We start from the raw sequence: 22,015 nt of genomic DNA, 5'->3' as shown, positions 1-22,015 counted from the left end.
TGAGAAATATTTATACAAAGAAGAACTGAACTAACAACTAAGGAGAGCGTGGTGGAAAACTTGATGAATATACTTTTAAGAAAACAAGCCAAGAGTCCTTGTTAGCTAATGTTTTACATCACCAAAAAATGACCTTTCTGTATCTCTCTGAAAAATCAACAGCCCTAGCATGTTACCTTCTTTGTGTATCCTCAATTTCCTGGAAAGTCATTATTGCATCTTTTAATTAATACTGAGGCATGGAAGTAGTTATGACCTATTCTTTTGTTCTCACTGTCAAAGAGATGCCACAGAGATGGATGATGCACATAGGCTGGTCTTTTGCCTGGAACAAGTTCAAACAAGATGCTAAAACCGAGTAGTGCCCAGTAAGGGTTAAAATCCAGATGCAGTTACTGTACAGAAACTAATTTAATAAGAGACCGTTGTTCCCCTATAGACAAGTAAAACAAATCATATTTGGTAATTTTTTTCAAAGATTTTATTTACTTATTTGACAGAGAAAGACATAGCAAGAGAGGGAACACAAGTAGGGGGAGTGGGAGAGGGAGAAGTAGGCTTCCCGCTGAGCAGGGAGTCCAATGAGGGGCTTGATCCCAGGACCCTGGGATCATGACCTGAGACAAAGGCAGATGCTTAACCATTGAGCCACCCAGGTGCCCCTGGTAATGTTTTTAATACTCCTCAGATTCCTCTGCCATGGAAAACAAATGGGTATGTTATTTTGCCGTAAAACACATAGTAGTCTTTTTTTTTTCTTTTTGGTCAAGAAATATCAAGACTAAAAATGATACTATATGTTGGCTAACTGAACATAAAAATAATAACAAAAAAAGAATGATGGGATCATAGCAATCTCTAGGTTTAAAATCTTTTTTTTTTTTTTTAAAGATTTTATTTATCCATTTGACAGAGAGAGATCACAAGTAGGCAGAGGTAGGCAGAGAGAGAGAGGGAAGCAGGCTCTCCGCAGAGCGAAGAGCCTGATGCGGGGCTCAATCCCAGGATCCCAAGATCATGAACTGAGCGGAAGGCAGAGGCTTAACCCACTGAGACACCCAGGTGACCCTCTGGGCTTAAAATCTTATAAAGCCTTCCCCTTACACTTAGAATAAAACTTCTTGCTAGGGCCTAAGTCTCTGGGGGATCTCTCCCCTCACCTTCACCCAAATCAATCTCCTATCACTTCCACTTGTTAATTCTGTACCGGTCATAAAGCTGGCTTTCTGGCTATTCCCTGCATATGGTTTTTGTTTGTTTGTTTGTTTTTTAAAGATTTTATTTATTGGGGCGCCTGGGTGGCTCAGTGGGTTAAGCCGCTGCCTTCGGCTCAGGTCATGATCTCAGGGTCCTGGGATCAAGCCCCACATCGGGCTCTCTGCTCAGCAGGGAGCCTGCTTCCTCCTCTCTCTCTGCCTGCCTCTCTGTCTACCTGTGATCTCTCTCTTCAAATAAATAAATAAAATCTTAAAAAAAAAAGATTTATTTATTTGACAGAGAGACACAGCAATAGAGGGAATACAAGCAGGGCGAGTGGGTGAGGGAGAAGCAGCATTCCCGCTGAGCAGGGAGCCCGATATGGGGCTTGATCCCAGGACCCTGGAATCATGACCTGAGCCGAAGGCAGAGGCGTAACCCTCCTAGCCACCTGGCGCCCCTTCCCTGGATATGTTTAACTCGTAACCATATCAGGGCCTTTACACTTGCTCAATGTCTCCTCCTCAAGTCACTTATTTACCATACTTCCACCCCTTCCTCTCCAGCTAGCCTCTATCTCATTAGGCTCTTTTATTTTCTGTGTAGCACCTACCCTTATCTGAAAGTCCAGACTTTATTTTTGTCTACTTATTTATTTTTCTCTTTTTCTCAAAGATATAAACTTCAGGAAAGCTGGGACTGCCTGTCTTATTTACCATGGGTTCCCAGCAAGCACATAAAAAAGTGCTGACACACAGTAAATGTCAATAAATATTTGTTGGATGATGCATCAGTAAAAACCACCACAGCGGAGAAAATAAGCCTGAATATTCTGTTCATGCGAATTTTTTGGTTACACTCTGGGTTCTTTAGACTCTGGGTTCTGTTCTGGTTATTTATCATTTCACAACAAACTACCCCAAAACTTACTACCTTAAAAGAACAATCATTTTATTATGCTCACACTACTGTCAGAGAATTTAGGTAAGCTTTGACTAGGTGACTTTTCTTTTTTCTTTTTTTTTCTTTCTTTCTTTCTTTTTTTTTTTTTTTAAAGATTTTACTTATTTATTTGACAGATTGAGAGAAAGACATCACAAGCAGGCAGAGAGGCAGGCAGAAACGGAGAGGGAAGTCGCCTCCCTGCTGAGGAGAGAGCCTGAGGTGGGGCTCAATGCCTGGACCCTGAGACCATGACCTGAGCTGAAGGCAGAGGCTTAACCCACTGAGCCACCCAGGTGCCCCAAGGTGACTCTTAGGTGGCTTTTCTATGCTGAAGTGTTAATTGGGGTCATTTAGTAAACTAGCAGAATTTCACCAGCAACTGGTATGGTGGGTCCAAGATGGTTTCACTGACAAGCCTGGTACCTGGTGCAGATGTCTGTAAGCCTGGGTTCAAACAGTCCCTTCTCTTGCTTTACATGGTAGCTCAGGGGTCCAACAGAGCAAGGTAGGAGCTGCTAGTCCTCTTAAAGTTTGTGTCTGGAACTGTCAAATCAGACACAGGCTAGCTCAGATGAGGGGAGGAGTAGCAAAGCATATGCAGCCATTTTTAATCTGGTACATTTCTGAGATAGAATATTTCCAAGTAAATGTTCCTAAAGAAAGCAGTCCAACAAATTCAGTATCTTTCTGGAAGTTACAGGTTTTTGACTTAATTCTCACCTAAACTCAAGGAAGACTTAAAATGCTAAAAGAAAAATATGTAAGTTAAAATTAATATAAAAGATATGCAAAACTTTGAATATATACCTTATTTACAACACCATAAACACTGAAGATTGGTTTAGATCCTCTGAGATTATAAGTAAAAATTTATGTGATGTGTCTGCTGTGTACATTTTTTTGGAGAGTAGGTTCATAGTTTGTATTGATTTTTCAAAGGGTCTAATGACCCCCCTCTTCCCCTATCAAGTATTTCTTTTTTTTTTTTTTTTAAAGATTTTATTTATTTATTTGACAGTAGATGGAGAGGCAGGCAGAGAGAGAGAGAGAGAGGGAAGCAGGCTCCCTGCTGAGCAGAGAGCCCGATGCGGGACTCGATCCCAGGACCCTGAGATCATGACCTGAGCCGAAGGCAGCGGCTTAAACCACTGAGCCACCCAGGCGCCCCTCAAGTATTTCTTTAAGCAAAATTTATAGTGTGCATAAGTTCATTTTTAGAACTATCTCCCTTGATAATACCCAGCCTTGGTAATCATCATCATCATCATCATCATCATCATCATCACAGTGGACTTAAAAAAGTATTATTTGATGTGCCAGAAACAATGTTCTATAACCACCCTATGAAGTACTACTATTATCCTTATTTTAAGGAGGAGGGCATTGCAGCTTAGTAACTTGCCCATGGACGCACAATTAGCATGTGGTGGAGCTGGGAACCCTACCAGACCGGCTACAGGATGTCCAATGCAATGAGGCGCGGTCATGAGTAACAGTTAAGCAGCTTATCTATTAAATTGTAAATTGGGGATAATGATAGTAGCCCAGTGTCACTGTGGTTATGAGCTGAACTAGGATAGTCCGTATCTGCGTGCCAGGCAGTATTACACTGGGCACTTAAAAAATACAAGCTCTCCATGGTTTGCCTCTCCAGAAGGCTTTGCTTTCATTGTAGAGATACTGGTGTGATAAAATGCAAGACCTAAAAAGGAGAGGGTGGTGGTGGTGGGGGCGGGGGGGTAAGCATTTAGGGCCGAAGCTGGAGATACTGCTCTCCCCACTAAACTCCTTCTCATGAGACCTTAGGGTCTCATGTTTTCTCTTAAAATTGTACGCAAATGTCTCATTCTATCCCACAATTCAGCAGCTTATCTATTAATATGAAACTTGTTTACCCCAAAGCTTTTGGGATCATTGTTCGTCTCTTGCGATACATCCTGGTTATGACTTGGCCTCCCACGCACCACGGCTGAGGAACTTCGTGCAGGTTGGGGAATTTAGAGGCCTGGATTCCTAGCCTGGACCCCTCAGCTTCTTTGGGCCTTGTATTTTTCACTTCTGAAATAGAGTGGGTGTTGGTGACTAGACGATTTTTACCAAAGTCTTTTCTGTTCTCCAATTACACAATATAAAATTGCCTCCCAGTAGCCTGGTTTTCAAACAGCGGGTCTTCACTTCGGGGGCAAAAAACCCCAATACGGCGGGTCAAACATTACATCAAGGTAAATGATCTTCGGTGAAACTGTTGTTAAACAATTGATATTTTACAGTAACATGAGAAAAAAATTAATGTAAGATGCGAAGCGTACATCTGGAACGTGTATTTTCACCGCGCGGGGGGTGGTCAGAACCCTTGAAGTTCACGGCACTGCAACGTTCTCTCGTGTTACCGGAGGAAGCCGGTCGGCCCGCCTCGGCGGAGTAACGGAACCTCCGCTTGAGCGCCCCCACCAAAAACTCACGGAGCGAAGCGGCGCGCGGGCCACGCTTCCGCGGCTCCTCGCGATGCCCGCGGCCCCCGGGCCTGCGGGGCGTCACCTGGGCCGACGTCGCACCTCCCGCCTCCCGCCGGGGCCCGTTTGGCTGCGCGCCTTCTGACGTCATCACAGGGCGCCGCGGGCCCCCACCTCCTTCCACTTCGCGGGAGAAGTTGTTGGCGCGAATGGATCCTGAGTCCCGGTAACGGATTTCCCAGCGGACAGGCCTGCCCGCCCGCGCCTGAGTCGGTGGGCTGCGATGGTGAGCCCCGGGGGAGGCTGTGCAGCTCGGGGGCTTGGGAGAGTTTGCAGGCTGGGTGTGGACCGGGCACTTTTGGTGTGGAGGGTGGAGGAGGATGGCGGTGCGGGGCTTCCAAGCGGAGCAGAGGCACAGAAGGGGCCCCCAATGCGGCACCGGTCGCACGGCTTTCCTGGGACCACGGGGTTTCAGCTCTGGCGGGCGGGCTGCGCGCAGGGCTTTTGGTGCTGCGCAGGAGTTTCACATTTTTTCGCTCATGGGGGGAAGGGAGAAAGGAAGGGAGTAAAGAAGGTGATTTGGGGGCTTAGCGATAAAGTTGTTTTCCTGTTAGGCGTTACCCCAGAGCTACCTAGAGCATTGATTTCAACCTTTGGTTCAAAGCCGAGAAAAATGTAACGAACTTTGCCTTCTTAGGAGTAAGTTGTCTCAGGCCTTCAACTTTCGTCATTAGTAGCGCCATGAAAAGCTCATCACGTAACCGTTTGGAGACCGAGGGTATAAGGAGGATGCTCTGTTTCGTTTAAAGGAGTTCATAGAAGTTAAAGGGATGACACGGTTTACCAGGAAAACACACACACACACACCAGAAACACAGGAGATTAAACACAGATGTAGTATATTTGACAGCTGTCATCGCTTATCACCTGATGTTAAAAATAATCTTTAAAAAAGGCATCTGTGTATAATTCTGCATAAAGCATGTGAATTGAGAGTGAAGTGATTATGCAGCCATCCAAACAGACTTTCATGCTTGTGTGGCAATAGATACAAGTATGCATTTGAAATATTTAAAGGACAATTTATGATATTCCATTAAGCCAGAATCTACATCATCATCAGGCAGGTTTTTTAAGCCTTTTTTTTTTTTTTTTTTTTAGCTTAGTTGTCACAATGCCAGCGTTCTGGAGGGAAAATTTTTATGCCAAATTGGGAAACCTTGCAGCCCTTTGTGTTTTTTCTCAAAGAAGGATAAAATAGTAGCCACCTTGTACCAGATACCAGTATGTGAGCTGTTGGTTTTATATACCTTTTCTCATTTAAACCTCACAGCAGTCTAGTTTTACAGATGGTAGAGGAACCTTTTAGAGTTTAAACAGCTTGTCATACAACTAATAAATGGTTGAACTAGAATTCTTGACCACTATATTACACTGCCCTAAAATGGTAATTACATTTTGTACTTAAGGCAGTATGGTATTGTGGAAAGTTGATGAGGTTTGGAGTATTGAACGTAAGAGTGAGGCAGTGATTTAGCCTTGCTCTGCCATTTAGTAGTTAAGTGGTGGTGGTTTTTATGTGGTTTAAATAAATACCTTAACTTTAACTTTTTAAAGCCTGTGTTTTTCTTAACTGTAAGAAGGGGCGAAGTATAGTTGCCTTAAGTGATTGTCTTGAGTATTAAACAGGATAATATAGGTAAAGCTGCTATTGTGGAATCTGGCATGTGAGGTTTTATACTACTATGTGACTACCAATGATCTAGTTTTCGTAGGAGGGACTCTGTGGAATGTTACATAGTTTTAAGGGACATCTTAGATGACTCTGATGTCAGTTATGGTGAAAAATTTTCACGTCTTGTATAGTCAACTTTTGATCACGCAGATACTTTAAATTTTGATTCTTTTCTATCCTAGTATTGTTGTTCACAATGCAGATGAAAAATAAAGCTCTTCTTGGAAAAGAAGTAGAAGTCAGATGGGTCAGTTTTGCTGTTTGTTAAAGGGAAGAGGTTCTATAAAATAGATGAGGTTTTTTGATTATATTGGTATTTAATTTGGTCTTTCTGTCTCTAGTACAAAATTTAGCCAGACCCCAGACTAAAATTCTGTTCAGCATAGGTTTATTGAACATCTGTGCACAAGTTATATTGTAGTACAGTAGTTCTTTGGGTCAGTTATCTTTGATAATGTGATGAGTGGTATGCAAATTTTCTGCCCACAGAAGTGGGCATGTACATAGCATTTAAGAGGATTTGCATATCTTCTGTAGCCCTTCCATAGATGTTAACAACTTTTGCCTTAGGAGCTATATTTTATTTTTCTCAAATATTTTCTAATTGAAATTATTAAACAGAAGTAAAATACTGTATCCACAAAATGGAATACTCTGCAGGCATTAAAAAAGAGAAAACTTTTTTCCTTAATATAAAACAAATGTCAAGATAATTCAGTGAAAACGAAGTTATAGGACAGTATGTAAAGTACGTTTCACTTTATGTAGAGAAAGAGAGAAAAGAATATATACATATTTGCTTGAAGTCTGGAAGGATACACAGGGAGCTAACTGATAACATTTGTTGCCTCCAAAGATGGGAGGAAGAGGCAGGATGGGAGGGAGACTTTTTACTCTTGAATTTTGAACCATGTGAACATAAAGTCTATTAAAGGAATTGAAACAAAATTAAAAGTAAAAAGATTAAGAAAGAAACCACGTAAACAATTTGGATTGCTATAAAATTTAATTATTTGCTCAAAATGTGAATAAAACCTGAGCTGCCATTTTAAAGTCGTAAGCATACATAATTCATGGCTGGTATAATTTATTGAAAATATGCATAAAAGAATTAAACACACATGAGACCTAGAGGACAGCCTGTTTGAAGGGCTGTCAAGTCTAAGTACATCTGAGCTGCTTCATGCCCCATTCTAGGGAATACCTTTCATACTGTGAATATGTGAATCATATTTGAATGCTCCCCATAGAGTAGTGCTGTCACCCTATTAAAATGTACCTTTGCCATATATACTAGTTAGTAGTTGCCCTCTAAGGCCCCTGCCTACTTCTCTTATCTTTCTGGGTTTTTTGTTGTTGTTGTTTCGAGTATATTATACTGGTTCTGTCCCAGCTTTTGTTCTTGCTGTTTTCTCTCCTTGTTCAGATCCTACCTTGCATATCTACCTTTTTCTCATCATTCAAGCTTCAGTCATCACTTCTCAGAGTTTTTGCTATTATATCTAAGAAACCATTGCTTAATCCAAGGTCTTGAGGACTTATGCCTAAGACTTTCACTTTTTATATTTAACTTTGAGACATTTTGAGTTAATTTTTGTTTAGGGTATGAAGTAGGGGGTTCAAGTTTATTCTTTTGCATGGGGATATTCAGTTGTTCCTGCACCATTTGTAGACTCTTCTTTTCTCATTCAGTTATCTTATATCCCTTGTCAGAAATCAATTAACTCTAAGTGTGAGGGTCCCCCCACTCCATGGATTCTGCATTCTTTTCCCCCTATTTATCTTAAGGCCAATAATACATCTTTATTACTGTAGTTTTGTGGTAAGGTGTCCCCCACCCTCCAACTCTGGCTTTATTGTAAGTTTTGAAATCAGGAAGTATTAGTCCTTCAACTCTTGTTATTTTTCCCACAATTGTTTTGTGTTCTGGGTCCCTTGAATTTCCACATGAATTTTAGAATTGGCAAAGAAGCCAGCTGGGATTTTGACAGTAATCATGTTGAATCTGTAGATCGTCTTGGGAAGTATTGCCATCTGAACGGTAGGAGGTCTTCTGATCCATGAACATGGGCTATCTTTCCATTTGTTTAGGTCTTCAGTTTCTTTAAATAATGTTTAGAGTTTTCAGAGTATGGGTTTCACAATTTTATTGAGTTTATTTCCAAGTATTTTTTTCTTTTTGATGACACAGTAAATGAAACAATTTTCTAAATTTCAATTTTGGATTATTCATTGGAAGAGTGAGGAAATACAACTGACATACATATACACACACACACACACACACACACACACACACATATATATTTTTTAAGATTTTATTTATTTATTTGACAGGTCACAAGTAGGCAGAGAGGCAGGCAGAGAGAGAGGAAGGGAAGCAGGCTCCCTGCTGAGCAGAGAGCCCGATGAGGGGCTCGATCCCAGGACCCTGAGATCATGACCTGAGCCGAAAGCATAGGCTTTAACCCAGTGAGCCACCCAGGTGCCCTTTTATATATTGATCTTGTATCCTGCAATCCTGCTGAACTCATTTAGTAGTTCTGATAGTTTTTTAGTGGATTCCTTAGGATTTTTTCTATATGAGATCATTTCATCTGTAGATAGAGATAGCTTTACTTTATCCTGTCCAATCTAGGTGCCTTTTCTCTCTCTCTCTCTCTCTCTCTTTTTTTTTTTTTTCCCTAAATGCTTTTGCTGGAACCTCCACAGGATTGAATAGAAGTGATAGGAACTGTCGTGTCTTTTTCCTGATCTCAGGGGAAAGCATCCTAACCACTAACTTTACTTTCAAAGTATAAGGCCTTCATGTAGTTTTAAATACTTTAAGTTTATTTCATAATTTGTTTCTGCTGTGTTGCTACCAGTTAAATCATTGTGTATATTAGTCAGATATATAATTTTGTATTTTAGTGTTTTTCAGGGTAAAAGATTTTTTTAAGATTTTATTTATTTATTTGACATAGTGAGATGACAAGTAGGCAGAGGGGCAGGCAGAGAGAGAGAGAGGGAAGCAGGCTCCCTGCTGAGCAGAGAGCCCCATGTGGGACTCGATCCCAGGACTCTGAGATAATGACCCGAGCCAAAGGCAGCAGCTTAACCCACTGAGCCACCCAGGTGCCCAGGATAAAGGATTCTTACATTTGGACAGATTTTGTGCATTCTGTAATGATAACCGGTTTCTGTTTGTGGATTTGGTGGGTGGTTTAAAAATATTAATAAAATATTTGTATTTCTTTGTTACTTTCAGAGTAGAGAAGTGAAGTCAAGATATAATATTTTCGCAACTACAGAGTACTGCAGTATTTATTTTGCATAAAGTCATGTACCCTCCAAAGATAAGTGAACAAAGTGACTTAATTTGCTTTTTTTTTTTTTTTTGCATTTTTGATAGACAAATATGACTTGTTTTTTGGTTGAGCTCATCAGCACTGGAAATAAGTAATTAGAAGTTTTTGGTTATACTTCAGAGTAACCATATAGCAGCTTCTGTACATTGACCTTTTAAAACTAAAGGTCATTATGAAAGTTTACTTTTCTGTGGGTTTAGGAGTGTTTATTGCCAAAAAAATTTTTTTTTTCATTTCTACTAATAGATTTATAACCAACCAAGTTAGAAACTTCTCGATATAAGCAAAAGACTATAAATGCATGATTTTTGTTTGTTTGTTTGTTTTTTGAGTACTTGGCAAAGTTTGGTACTTTGTCTTGACTGTATATTAAAATAGCATTTGGGCTGCCTGCTAGATGATGCTTTTCTCTAATAGATTTGTGGAATTGTTAGTTACACCTTAAGGTAGAAAATACAAGAAGTCTTTTTTTGCTTACATTTAAGAGCATCTTAAGTGTCAAAACTTTTACTAGAGAACATCTTTTTAGCATTCTCAGTTTTTTCATCTGTGACTTGAAGTTAAAAAACGTCATAGCGTTGTTATGAGGATTAAATGAGTCAATATTTTTAAAGTGCCTAAATTATTGCCTGGCACAGAGCAAGTCCTGTTTATTAAATAAATAAATGAAGCCTTGAATCTGGGCATTGGCAGTAGAAATAGAGGGAAGGGGACAGCAGTATTTGGGAGATAGGGTAGGTGGGATGAATAGGTGGAGAGTCAGATTGAGGAGGAAAAACAGTGTCCCTTTTTCTGTTTTGGGCAAATGGTGGTGCTGTGCATTGAGGTGAGGAATAAAAGAAGAAAAGCAACTCCCAGAGGAATATGAGCTTGGTTTTGGAGTTTATGAGTTAGAGGCATCTTTGGGACATTTGGGCAGAGCTGTATCTGGTAGACTATTGGCTATGTGGAGGGATGGAGACACAAGACTTAGAAGGTTCAGTGTATATATAGGTGGTACTGAGGTTGAGATGGATGTGTTAGCTTGCACAGTATACGTGAATCAGAAGTTTTTAATTTCAGGTTCATGGGGAACCATTAATAGGTTTCAGGTGAAGACCCTGCATTAAAAAAAAGGATTTATTTATTTATTGAGAGAGAGGGAGTGATTGAGTGATTGAGCAGGTGTTGGGGGGGCAGAGGGAGAGAGAACCCTATAGCAAACTCCCCGCTGAGTTTGAAGCCTGATATAGGGTGTGATCCCGGGATCCTGAGATCATGACCTGAGCTAAAATCAAGAGTCAGCCAAAATCAAGAGCTGACCACTCAGCTGACTAAGACATCCAGGTGCCCCAACCCTGCATTTTAGATTACGTGCAGTTTTATGTGTGTGTGTGTGTGTGTGTGTGTGTGTGGTTTGGTGGGGGGAGGGATGTTTTCTGACACCCGTCAGTTCTCTAGTTCTGTTGACACCAACTGGATATCCTACAGTTCAGTTCAGTTCTGACACTGTTCAGAGTTAGTGCAGACTGCACAAGTTAAGGGGCTCCGTCCCATTGACTGCTTCCACTTCAGAAGCCAAGTGCAAGTCGTGAGCCACCTATACTGATGGACTAGCTCTAGATTGGCTGTTCAGGATCTGCTCCTCAGATGTGATAATTTGCTAGGATGGCTCACAGAACTTGAAAAACACTTTACTTAATATTTACCAGTTTTTCATAAGGACACAATTCAGGAACAGCCAAATGGATGGCAAAGATCCACAAGGCAAGATATGGGAGGTTGGGGGACACAGAGCTTCTGTGCCATGTTTGGGTACACCACCCTCCGAGCAACTTGATGTGTTCACCAGCCCAGAAGCTCTTCGAACATCAGACCTTGCTTGTTCATGAGTTTTTATAACCCAGTCTTCAAACCTTCCTCTTCTCCCTGTACACCTAGGGATGGTGTGGAGAGTTCCCATTCTGGGCCTTTCTAGTGACCAGTCCCCATTCTCATTTGCCTCATTAGCATAACTTTAGATGTGATCCAGAGGGTGGATTGTAAATAACAGGATGCTCCTGTCACTTAGCAAATTCCAAGAGTTTTAGGAGCTCTGTGCGAGGAATGTAAAGACCTTACATATTTTTGTATTATAGTGTGTTTTTGCATATTTCTATGGAAAATATTCATAGCTTTTTTTTTTTAAATATTCATAGCTTTTGTCAGATCCACAAAAGCACAAAAAAACCCCTCGTATGTTTAATGTTTCCTTGGCACATATTTTAACCCACTGAGCCACCCAGGCGCCCTTCCTTGGCACATATTTTAGATATCAATAGATAGTCAACCTGTTACTGACAGCTTCTTATACTAGCATGTAAGTTCTGCAAGGATTGGGGCCACAAGGATAGAGAACTGTATGGTGCCTGGCACATGGTACATTTTCATAAGTATTTGGTGAATGAAGAAGTATAAATAAACTTTGTGTATCTAATAAAAGAGAAGTCAGCTAGAATAAAATTTACGGGTATCCAAACATCTCTAGCCCTTTCTACTTTGTATCTAATTTATTGAACATTTAATGACAATGTATAATATAGCCTAGAGAAATGCAGCATTTATTATGTGATAGGTCTGTTTTCCTTTTTTAAAAAAATATGTATTTTAAAAATGGAAGTATAGGTGACACACATTGTTACATTTGTTTAAGGCATGCAACATAGTGGATTAACAACTCTGTACTTTATGCCGTGCTCACAAGTGTGGTAGCCATTGTATGTCACCATAAAACACTATGACAATACCATTGACTATATTGTCTATGCTGTACCTTTCATCGCTGTGACACTTATTCATTCCATAATTGGAAGCAGTATCTCCCACTTTCCTTCAGCCATCCCCTGAACCCTCTCCCTTCTGGCAATCACCACTTCTCTGTGTTTATGGTCTTTTTAGACTTTTTTTTTTTTTTTTTTTAATATGCCACATGTAAGTGAAATTATGTATTGGTCTCTCTGTCTGACTTATTTCACTTAGTATGACACTCCATGTTGTCACAAATGACAAATCTGTCATTCGTTTTCATGGCGGAGTAATATTCCTCTGTGTGTGTGTGTGTGTGTACACCACATTCTTGTATATTCATCTGTCAGTGGACATGCAGGTTGGTAGTTCTGTTTTTGTTTTTTTTTTTAAGATTTTATTTATTTATTTGACAGACAGAGAGTACAAGTAGGCAGAGAGGCAGGCAGAGAGAGAGGAAGGGAAGCAGTCTCCCTGCTGAGCAGAGAGCCCGATGTGGGGCTCGATCCCAGAACCCTGAGATCATGACCTATGCCAAAGGCAGTGGCCTAACCCACTGAGCCACCCGGGTGCCCACGTAGTTCTGTTTTTGATTTGAACTTAATTTCAATGTTCATTCAAGTAGGTTAAATTTGCTTTTTTAGACTAGAAGTCAGTTGTAAGAAATTGACTTCTGGATGAATAAAAACTGTAATCAGACTACATTAACCTTGGTGAAAATGTCAAAATATAAAAATAAACCATCAGATCAGGCATAAAGAGTTTTAAATGTTTCAGTTATTTCAATTATGCAGGTTTGAAGACCTTAATTTTTAAAAAACCCAAATTATTAGTTTCCATTTTCTGTTTAATTTTGCCAGTGTTAGTATTTTTGGATCAGGTATATTTGAAAATATTTTGTGATACAGTTTAAAAAAATTTTTTTTAATATTTTGTGTATATATCTATATCTATATATATTTAATTTAATATAAATTTTTTTTTCAGTGTTCCAGCATTCATTGTTTATGCACTGCACCCAGTGCTTCATGTGATACGTGTAGTCTTAGGCTCATATGATACACATACTATGGCTTCAGAATTTTATACATCTTTGTCAACACAGCTAAGAATGGAAATGTGTTTTTTCGCTGTCTTGGGAGCAAGCGACCTCTTGGGTAAACTAAGTTGATTCCAGAGCAAGTAGGAGAGGCAGATGTTTCCCCTAATCGGATGTTCTCCATTTCTATTCCCTTTCTGTGCTTTATTTTGTCTGCCGTTTCCTGTGTTACATTCCCCACCCTCCAGCCCAAAGACAGAAAGACCCAGAGCAGACAGTAGAATGAAAGTTCCACAAGAACAGAGACTTTTGTCTGTTTCGTTTATTCCAAACACCAAGAATAGTTCTTGGCTCATGGAAGGCTCTTAATGAGTACTTGTTGAAAGAAAGAATGAATGAATGAATGAGTGAGTGAGTGAATGAATGAATGAAAAAAAGGAAGGAAGGAAGGTGATGCAGGTTCTTAAAATTCTTCCTGGGTAGAACCTGTTGTGATTTATTTATTTATTTATTTATTTAAAAGACTTTATTTATTTATTTATTTGACAGAGATCACAAGTAGGCAGAGAGGCAGGCAGGGAGAGAGAGGGAAGCAGGCTCCCCGCCGAGCAGAGAGCCCGATGTAGGGCTCGATCCCAGGACCCTGGGATCATGACCTGAGCCGAAGGCAGAGGCTTTAATCCACTGAGCCACCCAGGTGCCCCAGACCTGTTATTATTTAAAAAAATTTTTTAGACCATACTTTTTTTTACTCACTGGTATCTTACTCAGGAAATTTCTTGAGTCCTGTGCCAGACTTGGCTGTATCATTAACATCGATTATATGTAGAGATGCATATGATTTCTTTTTTTTTTTCTTTAAAGATTTTATTTATTTATTTGTCAGAGAGAGAGAGAGCATAAGCAGGCAGAGTGGCAGGCAGAGGCAGAGAGAGAAGCAGGCTTCCTGCTGAGCAAGAAGCCTGATGCTGGACTTGATCCCAGGATCCTGGGATTGTGACTTGAGCCGAAGGCAGCCACTTAACTGACTTGAGTCACCCAGGCATCCCAATACATGTGATTTCTGAAAGGTAACTCATTTGGCTGAAAGCAGATTGGAAGAAGAGGAAGTATTGTACTAAAAGTGGAAGTACCTTTTTTTTTTAGTAGCCACAGTATTATGACAAGAGAGTACCATACTATAAGTATCAATTTATAGAAGTCAACTTTATTTTTATTTTTTTTAAACGATTTTATTTTTTAAGTAATCTTTACACCCAGCATGGAGCTTGAACTCAAAATTCCAAGATCAAGAATCCCATGTTTCACTGAGCCAGCCAGGTGCGCCTGAAAGGCCAACTTTAATAATTTACTTAAGAAATAATATACAATAAGTGTTAATTTAACATCCACTTAAATTCTTTTTTTTTTTTTTTTAAAGATTTTATTTGTTTTTTGAAAGAGAGAGAGCGAGTGAGCATGTGCACATGAGCAGGGGGCCAGCTGCAGAGGGAGAGGGAGAAGCAGACTCCGTGGCTGAACAGGGAGCCTGAGGGGGGACTCGATCCCAGGAGCCCGGGATCATGACATGAGCCGAAGGTAGATGTCCAATTGACTGAGCTACCCAGGTGTCCCTCCACTTAGAATTTCTTAAAGCCAAAAGCAATAGGTAAAATCACAGCATCAAATTAATTTCAATTAAAGATTATTTTAATACTCAGTCTTTAAAAGTAAATCTACCATGAGTTTCATTTTAGGTAATCAAGAACATCTCTTTTGGAGCCCAGGTGTGAAGGCCAGTGACCTTAGAAATAACTACACATATGTTCAGCTGATTTTTTTTTAAGGTTTTTTATTTTTAAGTAATCTCCACACCCAACATGGGGCTCAAACTCACAACCCTGCAGTCAAGAGATGGCATGCTTCACTGATTGAGCCAGCCAGGTGCCCCCTGCGGTCAGCCAATATTAGTGAAGCATCTACTTGTCTCTGGTGTTGGCCCTGTACTTGACATAGAGTGGTGAGATAAACAAATTTGCCATATGGAACTAAATGGCAGTGCCTTCAAGCTCAGATTTATAGGACTGTGGAAAGTTTTTCCTGGGGCGCCTGGCTCAGTTGGTGGAGCTTGTGACTCTCGCGGTCTCAGGTTCACGAGCTGGAGCTCCATGTTGGAGGTGGAGGTTACTTAAAAATATCTCCTGCTAATCATTTTAGGACTCAGTTCAGGTGTGGCTTCTTTTAGGCAGCTGCCCCGAAGGCCCTCTGTGTTAGGTGCTCGCAGTGCTCTTGTAGTTTAGTGGTAAGCTCTCTCTCAGCACTGTTTTGGATCGAATTCTTTATATACTAATTTGTATCTCAGGTAGCTTCATGAGCACCTTCTTCTGTTTGTGTTCTAAGTCCCAGGCATAATGCCTGCCTGTAAGCATACGAATTATCAGAAATGAGAAGGGAAAGGCCATACTGCTTGATTGTGGGGTATGGCTGCTTTTGCGTAGATCTTAGAGATGTAGGGAAACTATGAAGGGACAGTCATGGTCAAGTGGAAAACTGTGAAAGAGATTTGGAGTCAGAGGACCAGGTTCCATTGTGGAGGTTTTTGACATACCATCTTAATCCTCACAGGAATTTTATGAGGCAAGTGGTACCATGAGGAATCTAAGGGGCAGAGAAGTAATTCATCCCAAGTGACCGCTAGTACATGGCAAAACTGACAGAAAGCCTGTTTTTGACTTAATTCTACTTACTCATCTGTAAAATGGAGAGATTCTGTTTGCCCTACATACCTCATAGAGTTATCCAAGGAGAAAAATCTGTGTCCAGTAGCTGGAAGTAAAAGCATGAAAAACTACTTGTTTTTATTGGCTATGTGCTAAAATTTGTTTTAGTTTTGATGTGACTTTTTCCTAAATTTTTGCTTTATTTGATAGTACCTTTTTGTTCAGCTAATAACTGTTGAAGAAGAAAATAATAACTACTACTTTTTTTTGTTTCCCCAAATAAAAACAGTGTTATTTTCTTTTATCATTTCTTTTATCATTCCTTTTAGAGATAGAATTCCTGGGACAATGGGTATGCATGTTTAACATTTTGCTAAGTATTGCTGATTGTCCTTCAGAATGGTTTTTGTCTTCTGGTGTGCCAGTTTTTGCTTTTAGGGCAGTGTAGTGTGTGAGCGTCTGTTTCCCTGTATCTTTGACAAATCTGGGCATTATCAGTCTTTCAGCATTTAGAGAAAAATAATCCAGTTTCAGCTTATCTGTTTACTTATTTATTTTTAATGATTTTATTTATTTATTCATTTGAAAGAGAGCAAAAACAAGAGAGATCTCAGAGGGAGAGGGAGAAGCAGACTCACCGGTGAGTGGAGAGTCTGAAGTGGGGTTTGATCCCAGGACTCTGGGATCATGATCTGAGCTGAAGGCAGCCACTTAACTGACTGAGCCCCCCAGGTACCCCAGTTTATCTGTTTATTATTTGTGAAGTTGAACATCTCTTATTGTTTTTCGGTTATTTGCATTTTTAAAATAACTTGTTTGGGCTCCTGGGTGGCTCAGTCGTTTAAGTGTCTGCCTTCTGCTCAGGTCATAATCTCAGGGTCCTGGGATTGATTTGTGCATCTGCTTTGTGCTCCCTGCTCAGCGGGGAGCCGGCTACTCTCTCTCCCTCTCTGTCTGTGGCTCTCCCTGCTTGTGCTTTCTCTTCCTCAACTAAATAAAATCTTAAAAAAAAATAATTTGCTTTAGTAGTTTTTCACTTTTCTACTCAGCTATCTTATTGATTTGTAGGAACCCTTCTATATATAACACATGTTGTAGATCTTTTCAAGTTAGTTCTTTATATTTTAACTTTTGCTTATGTCATCTTTTATTTTTGTGTAGTCAGATCTTTATGGATCTTTATCTTTATCTTTATGGATGCTCTGCTTAGGCTATCCCTTTGCCAAGATTATAAAAATAATCTTGTGATTATTTTAAAAATCTATTCCTGGGGTGCCTGGGTGGCTCATTGGGTTGGGCCTCTGCCTTTGGTTCAGGTCATGATCTCAGCGTCCTGGGATTGAGCCCCACATCTCTGCTCAGCAGGGAGCCTGCTTCTCCCTCTCTTGGCTTGCCTCTCTGCCTACTTGTGATCTCTCTCTCTCTAAATAAATACATAAAATCTTTAAAAAATTTTTTTAAAAAATCGATTCCTTTTTTCTACTCATATTTAGAGCAAGTATTATTCTGTGCAGGGAAAAGTAGTGTTTAGATCCATTGTTTGGGAGTATGATTAGCCACTAGATTCATGATTTCATTTCATGAAATCTTTGAAAACTGGGGATACTAGACAGGGAATGTTACGGAGTAAGGTGAAGTCACTCTCTAAATTGAGCCAGATTAGTGACCTTTAGATATTTATATACATAATGGCTGCTCACATTGGAGATAATTCTAAAAAGGTAAAATAGATTGGCTTTCATTGTGATGAAAATGCTTTTCATCAAAAGTTGAGATTTTTTTTTTTTAAAGATTTTATTTATTTATTTGACAGACAGAGATCACAGGTAGGCAGAGAGGCAGGCAGAGAGAGAGGAGGAAGCAAGGCCCCCTGCTAAGCAGAGAGTCTGATGCGGGGCTCGATCCCAGCACCCTGGGATCATGACCTGAGCCAAAGGCAGAGGCTTACCCCACTGAGCCACCCAGGCACTCCAGAAGTTTAGATTTTTAATGTATGTTGAGTTAGATCATGCTGTAATTTCTTTAACTGTTCTGCTGCTATCAGAGTATAAGGGTGTGGGAGTGAGAGAGTGGGGTAGCATAAAGGAAAGAAGGGCTGCCTGGGTGGCACAGTTGGTTAAGCACCTGACTCTTGGTTTGGCTCAGGTCGTGATCTCAGGATTGTGAGATTGAGCTCCGCTTGGGACTCTGCCCTTCGCATGGAGTCTGCACCCCACCCCCACCTCCGTGTCTGTCTCTCAAATAAATAAATAAATCTTTAACAAAAAGAAAGGAGGAGAAAGGGGATGTGAATAGAAGGGATTACTTGGGAAGGAAAGGTAACAGTGCTGAGGCGTGGCAGTATGGAACAGACAGAAATCAGGGAACCTCAATATAACCAGCAATTCCATTTCCTAAATTGTTTTGTTTTCTTTGTGCGGTTTTAAGCATTTGTTGTCCTAATACAGATTGAAAATCAGCACTGACTTCAACCTGATTATTAACCCTCAGTTTTGGTATTTCCATGGTGTATGTGCTGTGCTGGCTGTGCCGTGTGTGAACGGTCATCACTGTTTGAATGAAGAATCATTTGGTAATTTGAAAAGTGAAACTCCAATGTGAAACTTTCATTTCCTCCAGAAGCAGTACAATGTGGTTGCCAACCTCAAACCTAATTTTTTGCAAATTATGTGGAAGACTGTGGCTTTCTTTATGGTCCATCTTTCTTTAGCGCCTGACACAAATGTCTTAGTTTTATAGCTGAGGTATCCATTTTGTAAACAGTATTTTTTAGACTTAGATTTTATTAGGATGGGTTTATGACTTTTGTATACTAAGAAATTTATAAAAGACAACATAAAACCAGGAAAATCTATAATCGTATTAAAAGAAAAAAAACTTAAGGGGCGCCTGGGTGGCTCAGTCATTGATGGTCTGCTTCAGCTCAGACCATGAACCCATGGTCCTGGGATTGAGCCCCGCATTGGGCTTCCTGCTCGGCGGGGAGCCTGCTTCTCTCTGTCTCTCCCACTCCCCCTGCTTTGTTCCCTCTCTCGCTGAGTGTCTCTCTGTCAAATAAATCTTTTTTTTTTTTTTTAAGATTTTATTTATTTATTTGACAGAGATAGATCACAAGTAGGCAGAGAGGCAGGCAGAGAGAGGAGGAAGCAGGCTCCCTGCCGAGCAGAGAGCCCGATGCGGGGCTTGATCCCAGGACCCTGGGATCACGACCTGAGCTGAGGGCAGAGGCTTTAACCCACTGAGCCACCCAGGTGCCCCAAATAAATAAAATCTTAAAAAAAAAAAACAAAAACCAACACAAAAACAGTTTAAGGTGTCTATATACCTCATTTATCTGCTTTGTTTGTTTGCTTAGATACAAAAATATTTGTGTGTGTGCGCAGGCATGTGTGTGTAACACACTTATTTGGGATTTTTGACATTTTAAGAGTGTGACATTTACTGCCAGCATCTAGGAAATGTTAACTTTCTTATACTTCACAAAGCACTTTTTTTTTTTTAAAGATTTTATTTATTTATTTGACAGAGAGAGATCACAAGTAGGCAGAGAGGCAGGCAGAGAGAGAGAGAGGAGGAAGCAGGCTCCCTGCTGAGCAGAGAGCCTGATGCGGGACTCGATCCCAGGACCCTGAGATCATGACCTGAGCCGAAGGCAGCGGCTTAACCCACTGAGCCACCCAGGCGCCCCACAAAGCACTTTTAATAGACATTTTCCTCACTGTAATAAAGAGGTAGGTTGGAACAGGTAAAAATGATCGAAAACTGGGGACTATAAACATTAAGGATAGGAAGGGCAGAACACCTGGCTCTTGAACCCTATTCTGAGGAATTCAGATCCTTACTCAGATTTCATTTTTTTGTGTTCATTATACCCTTGCCTGGGAGCAGAGATAATTGAAAATAGAGATGTGTCAGTGATGTGAAGGGATAATAGTTCATAAATGAGGGGAAGGAAAGCTTTCTACTTAGCCAAAATTAGTTAATTCTTATAAAGCATACGTAGTATTAGTTTCACTTTCCTGATGGGAAAACAGATTAAAGTAATCTGCCCAAGGTCATACATAAAAGTCCCTACAGCAGAGATGCATACTGAGGCTAAGTTCTATGCCCATTCTTTACACTATACTTCAAAGCTAAAATCAAAAGTAGGGAAGGATATGTATGCAAAATATAAAAGAGTGATTTAAATTGTAAATTACATTGTAAATGTTTCATTATGATTAAATTTTATTTAAATTTTAGCAGTATAACACAAGGGGATAGAGCAATTAAAGAGAATATTGTAACAAGCATCAAAATATTTTTTTCAGAATTTGGAAAAATCATATAAAGAAAAATAATTTCTAAGGTTTTTAGTTCTTAAGGTTATAAATGATCAGGGTTGTGAGAGTTATCTTCCTCTGAAATTGGAGTATAAATCCCATGGGCAAGGATTACTCTTCAACATTTGTCTTCTCCCGCACTCTGCCTGGAGTGCCCAGAGCATTTGCATGTGAGATGCGTGCTCTGATGCCCATTTAAAGGGCGTTTTCCATACGCTAAGAGGCACCTAGAAGATGGGTTTCTTCTCCACTCCCTGTTTGTTTAGGACTCTGAGTATTTATTGCTTGTTACTTGCCTCTTTAGTAATTGTGTTGTTGTTAAGAAAAATGTCATTTGCTTATTTTTGTCCTGTTTTTGGCCAAATTCCAAGAATTAATATTATTTTTCATTAGGCAAATTATTTTTAACTCAGGTAATTTTTATCAGTTAACTTTTGCATGTGAAATGAATGCTGTTGCACACGTGGAACTATCTGATTATGAAGAAATTATTGAACGCAAGCCAGTGTGTATGTAGAGCTGTCCCTTTTTGTAGTTGAAATTCACATTTTGTGCAGTTAATGTTTATTTACACATGTTCTTTTTGCTTTTAGGATATTCGGAAATTTTTTGGGGTTATACCAAGTGGAAAGAAACCTGTAACTGAAACAGTAAAGAAGAATGAGAAAACAAAGTCTGCTGAAGAAACTTTAAAAGCAAAGAAAGGAATAAAGGAAATCAAGGTCAGTTTTCTAAATACAGTATTGAGTTGTATAAAAAGTGAAATTCATTTCCTAGACTTGATATGTTGGGAGCCTGAGGTAGATACAGATTTCAACTCACCTTGCAGAGGAAGAAGAAAAGTGTATTTCTAATTAATATAGCTGACTGTATTCTTTGCTTTTTTTCTGAAGTAGAGATGGAACCTTTTTTAGTTGTTGAAACTACATTTTTTTGAGTCATTTGTTCTTAGAGACGTGGGTCTCAAATGAAAGATGTTAGACTTCTGGTAAAAGAAGGTTTTAAAGGAAAGCTTTATTCTTTTCTCTGTCTTCTTTGGGCCTCAGAGAAGTTAAGATACAAGGTCACTAGAAAGCAGACAATGGCTATAGTAGTGTGTCTGAGTTAATATTATTCCACTCTGTGTAAAATGTAAGAATTTGCAACTCTACAGATCTGTTTATCACCACTTCATTTTTTATGTTTTAGTTGTCATATGTATTATAGCTATATTTGTTAGTACTGCACATTCAGTATAATAATTTTTGCTCTAAACAGACATATTTTAAAGAAATTAAAAGGAAAAAATCAATCTTTTATGTTTACCCACTTATTTGCCATTTCTGGTGCTTTTCATTTCTTATTGAAGATAAGAATTTCTGAATTTCTATGTCATATCATTGTTTTTAAACCTGAAGAATTTTCTTTATCATATCTTGTAGCACAGATCTTTTGGTAACAAATTTTGTAACTTTTTGTTTATTTAATAATATATTTTTTCTTCATTCTTGGAGGATATTTTTGCTGGTTATT

The 22,015-nt window shown here is 39.6% G+C and overlaps 2 protein-coding genes across 2 annotated transcripts in view; one reads left to right on the top strand and one right to left on the bottom strand.

The window, feature by feature from the left end:
* Positions 1-4,115, bottom strand: part of KLB (klotho beta) — a 62,717-nt gene extending 58,602 nt beyond the window's left edge. The window contains exon 1 of the mRNA XM_032334112.1: positions 4,038-4,115. The gene's annotated coding sequence lies outside the window, so the exon portion shown is untranslated. The remainder of the gene's footprint in view (positions 1-4,037) is intronic.
* A 637-nt stretch (positions 4,116-4,752) lies between these two features.
* Positions 4,753-22,015, top strand: part of RFC1 (replication factor C subunit 1) — a 77,776-nt gene continuing 60,513 nt past the window's right edge. The window contains exons 1-2 of the mRNA XM_032334111.1: positions 4,753-4,881; positions 21,097-21,225. Coding sequence (XP_032190002.1) covers positions 4,879-4,881; positions 21,097-21,225 — 132 coding nt within the window. The 5' untranslated portion in view covers positions 4,753-4,878. The remainder of the gene's footprint in view (positions 4,882-21,096; positions 21,226-22,015) is intronic.

The sequence above is a fragment of the Mustela erminea genome, chromosome 2 (assembly GCF_009829155.1).
Source record: "Mustela erminea isolate mMusErm1 chromosome 2, mMusErm1.Pri, whole genome shotgun sequence".
NCBI classification, from domain to species: Eukaryota; Metazoa; Chordata; class Mammalia; order Carnivora; family Mustelidae; genus Mustela; species Mustela erminea.
Note: the sequence above shows the minus strand (reverse complement) of the source record. Positions and strands in the feature narration are given on the sequence as shown.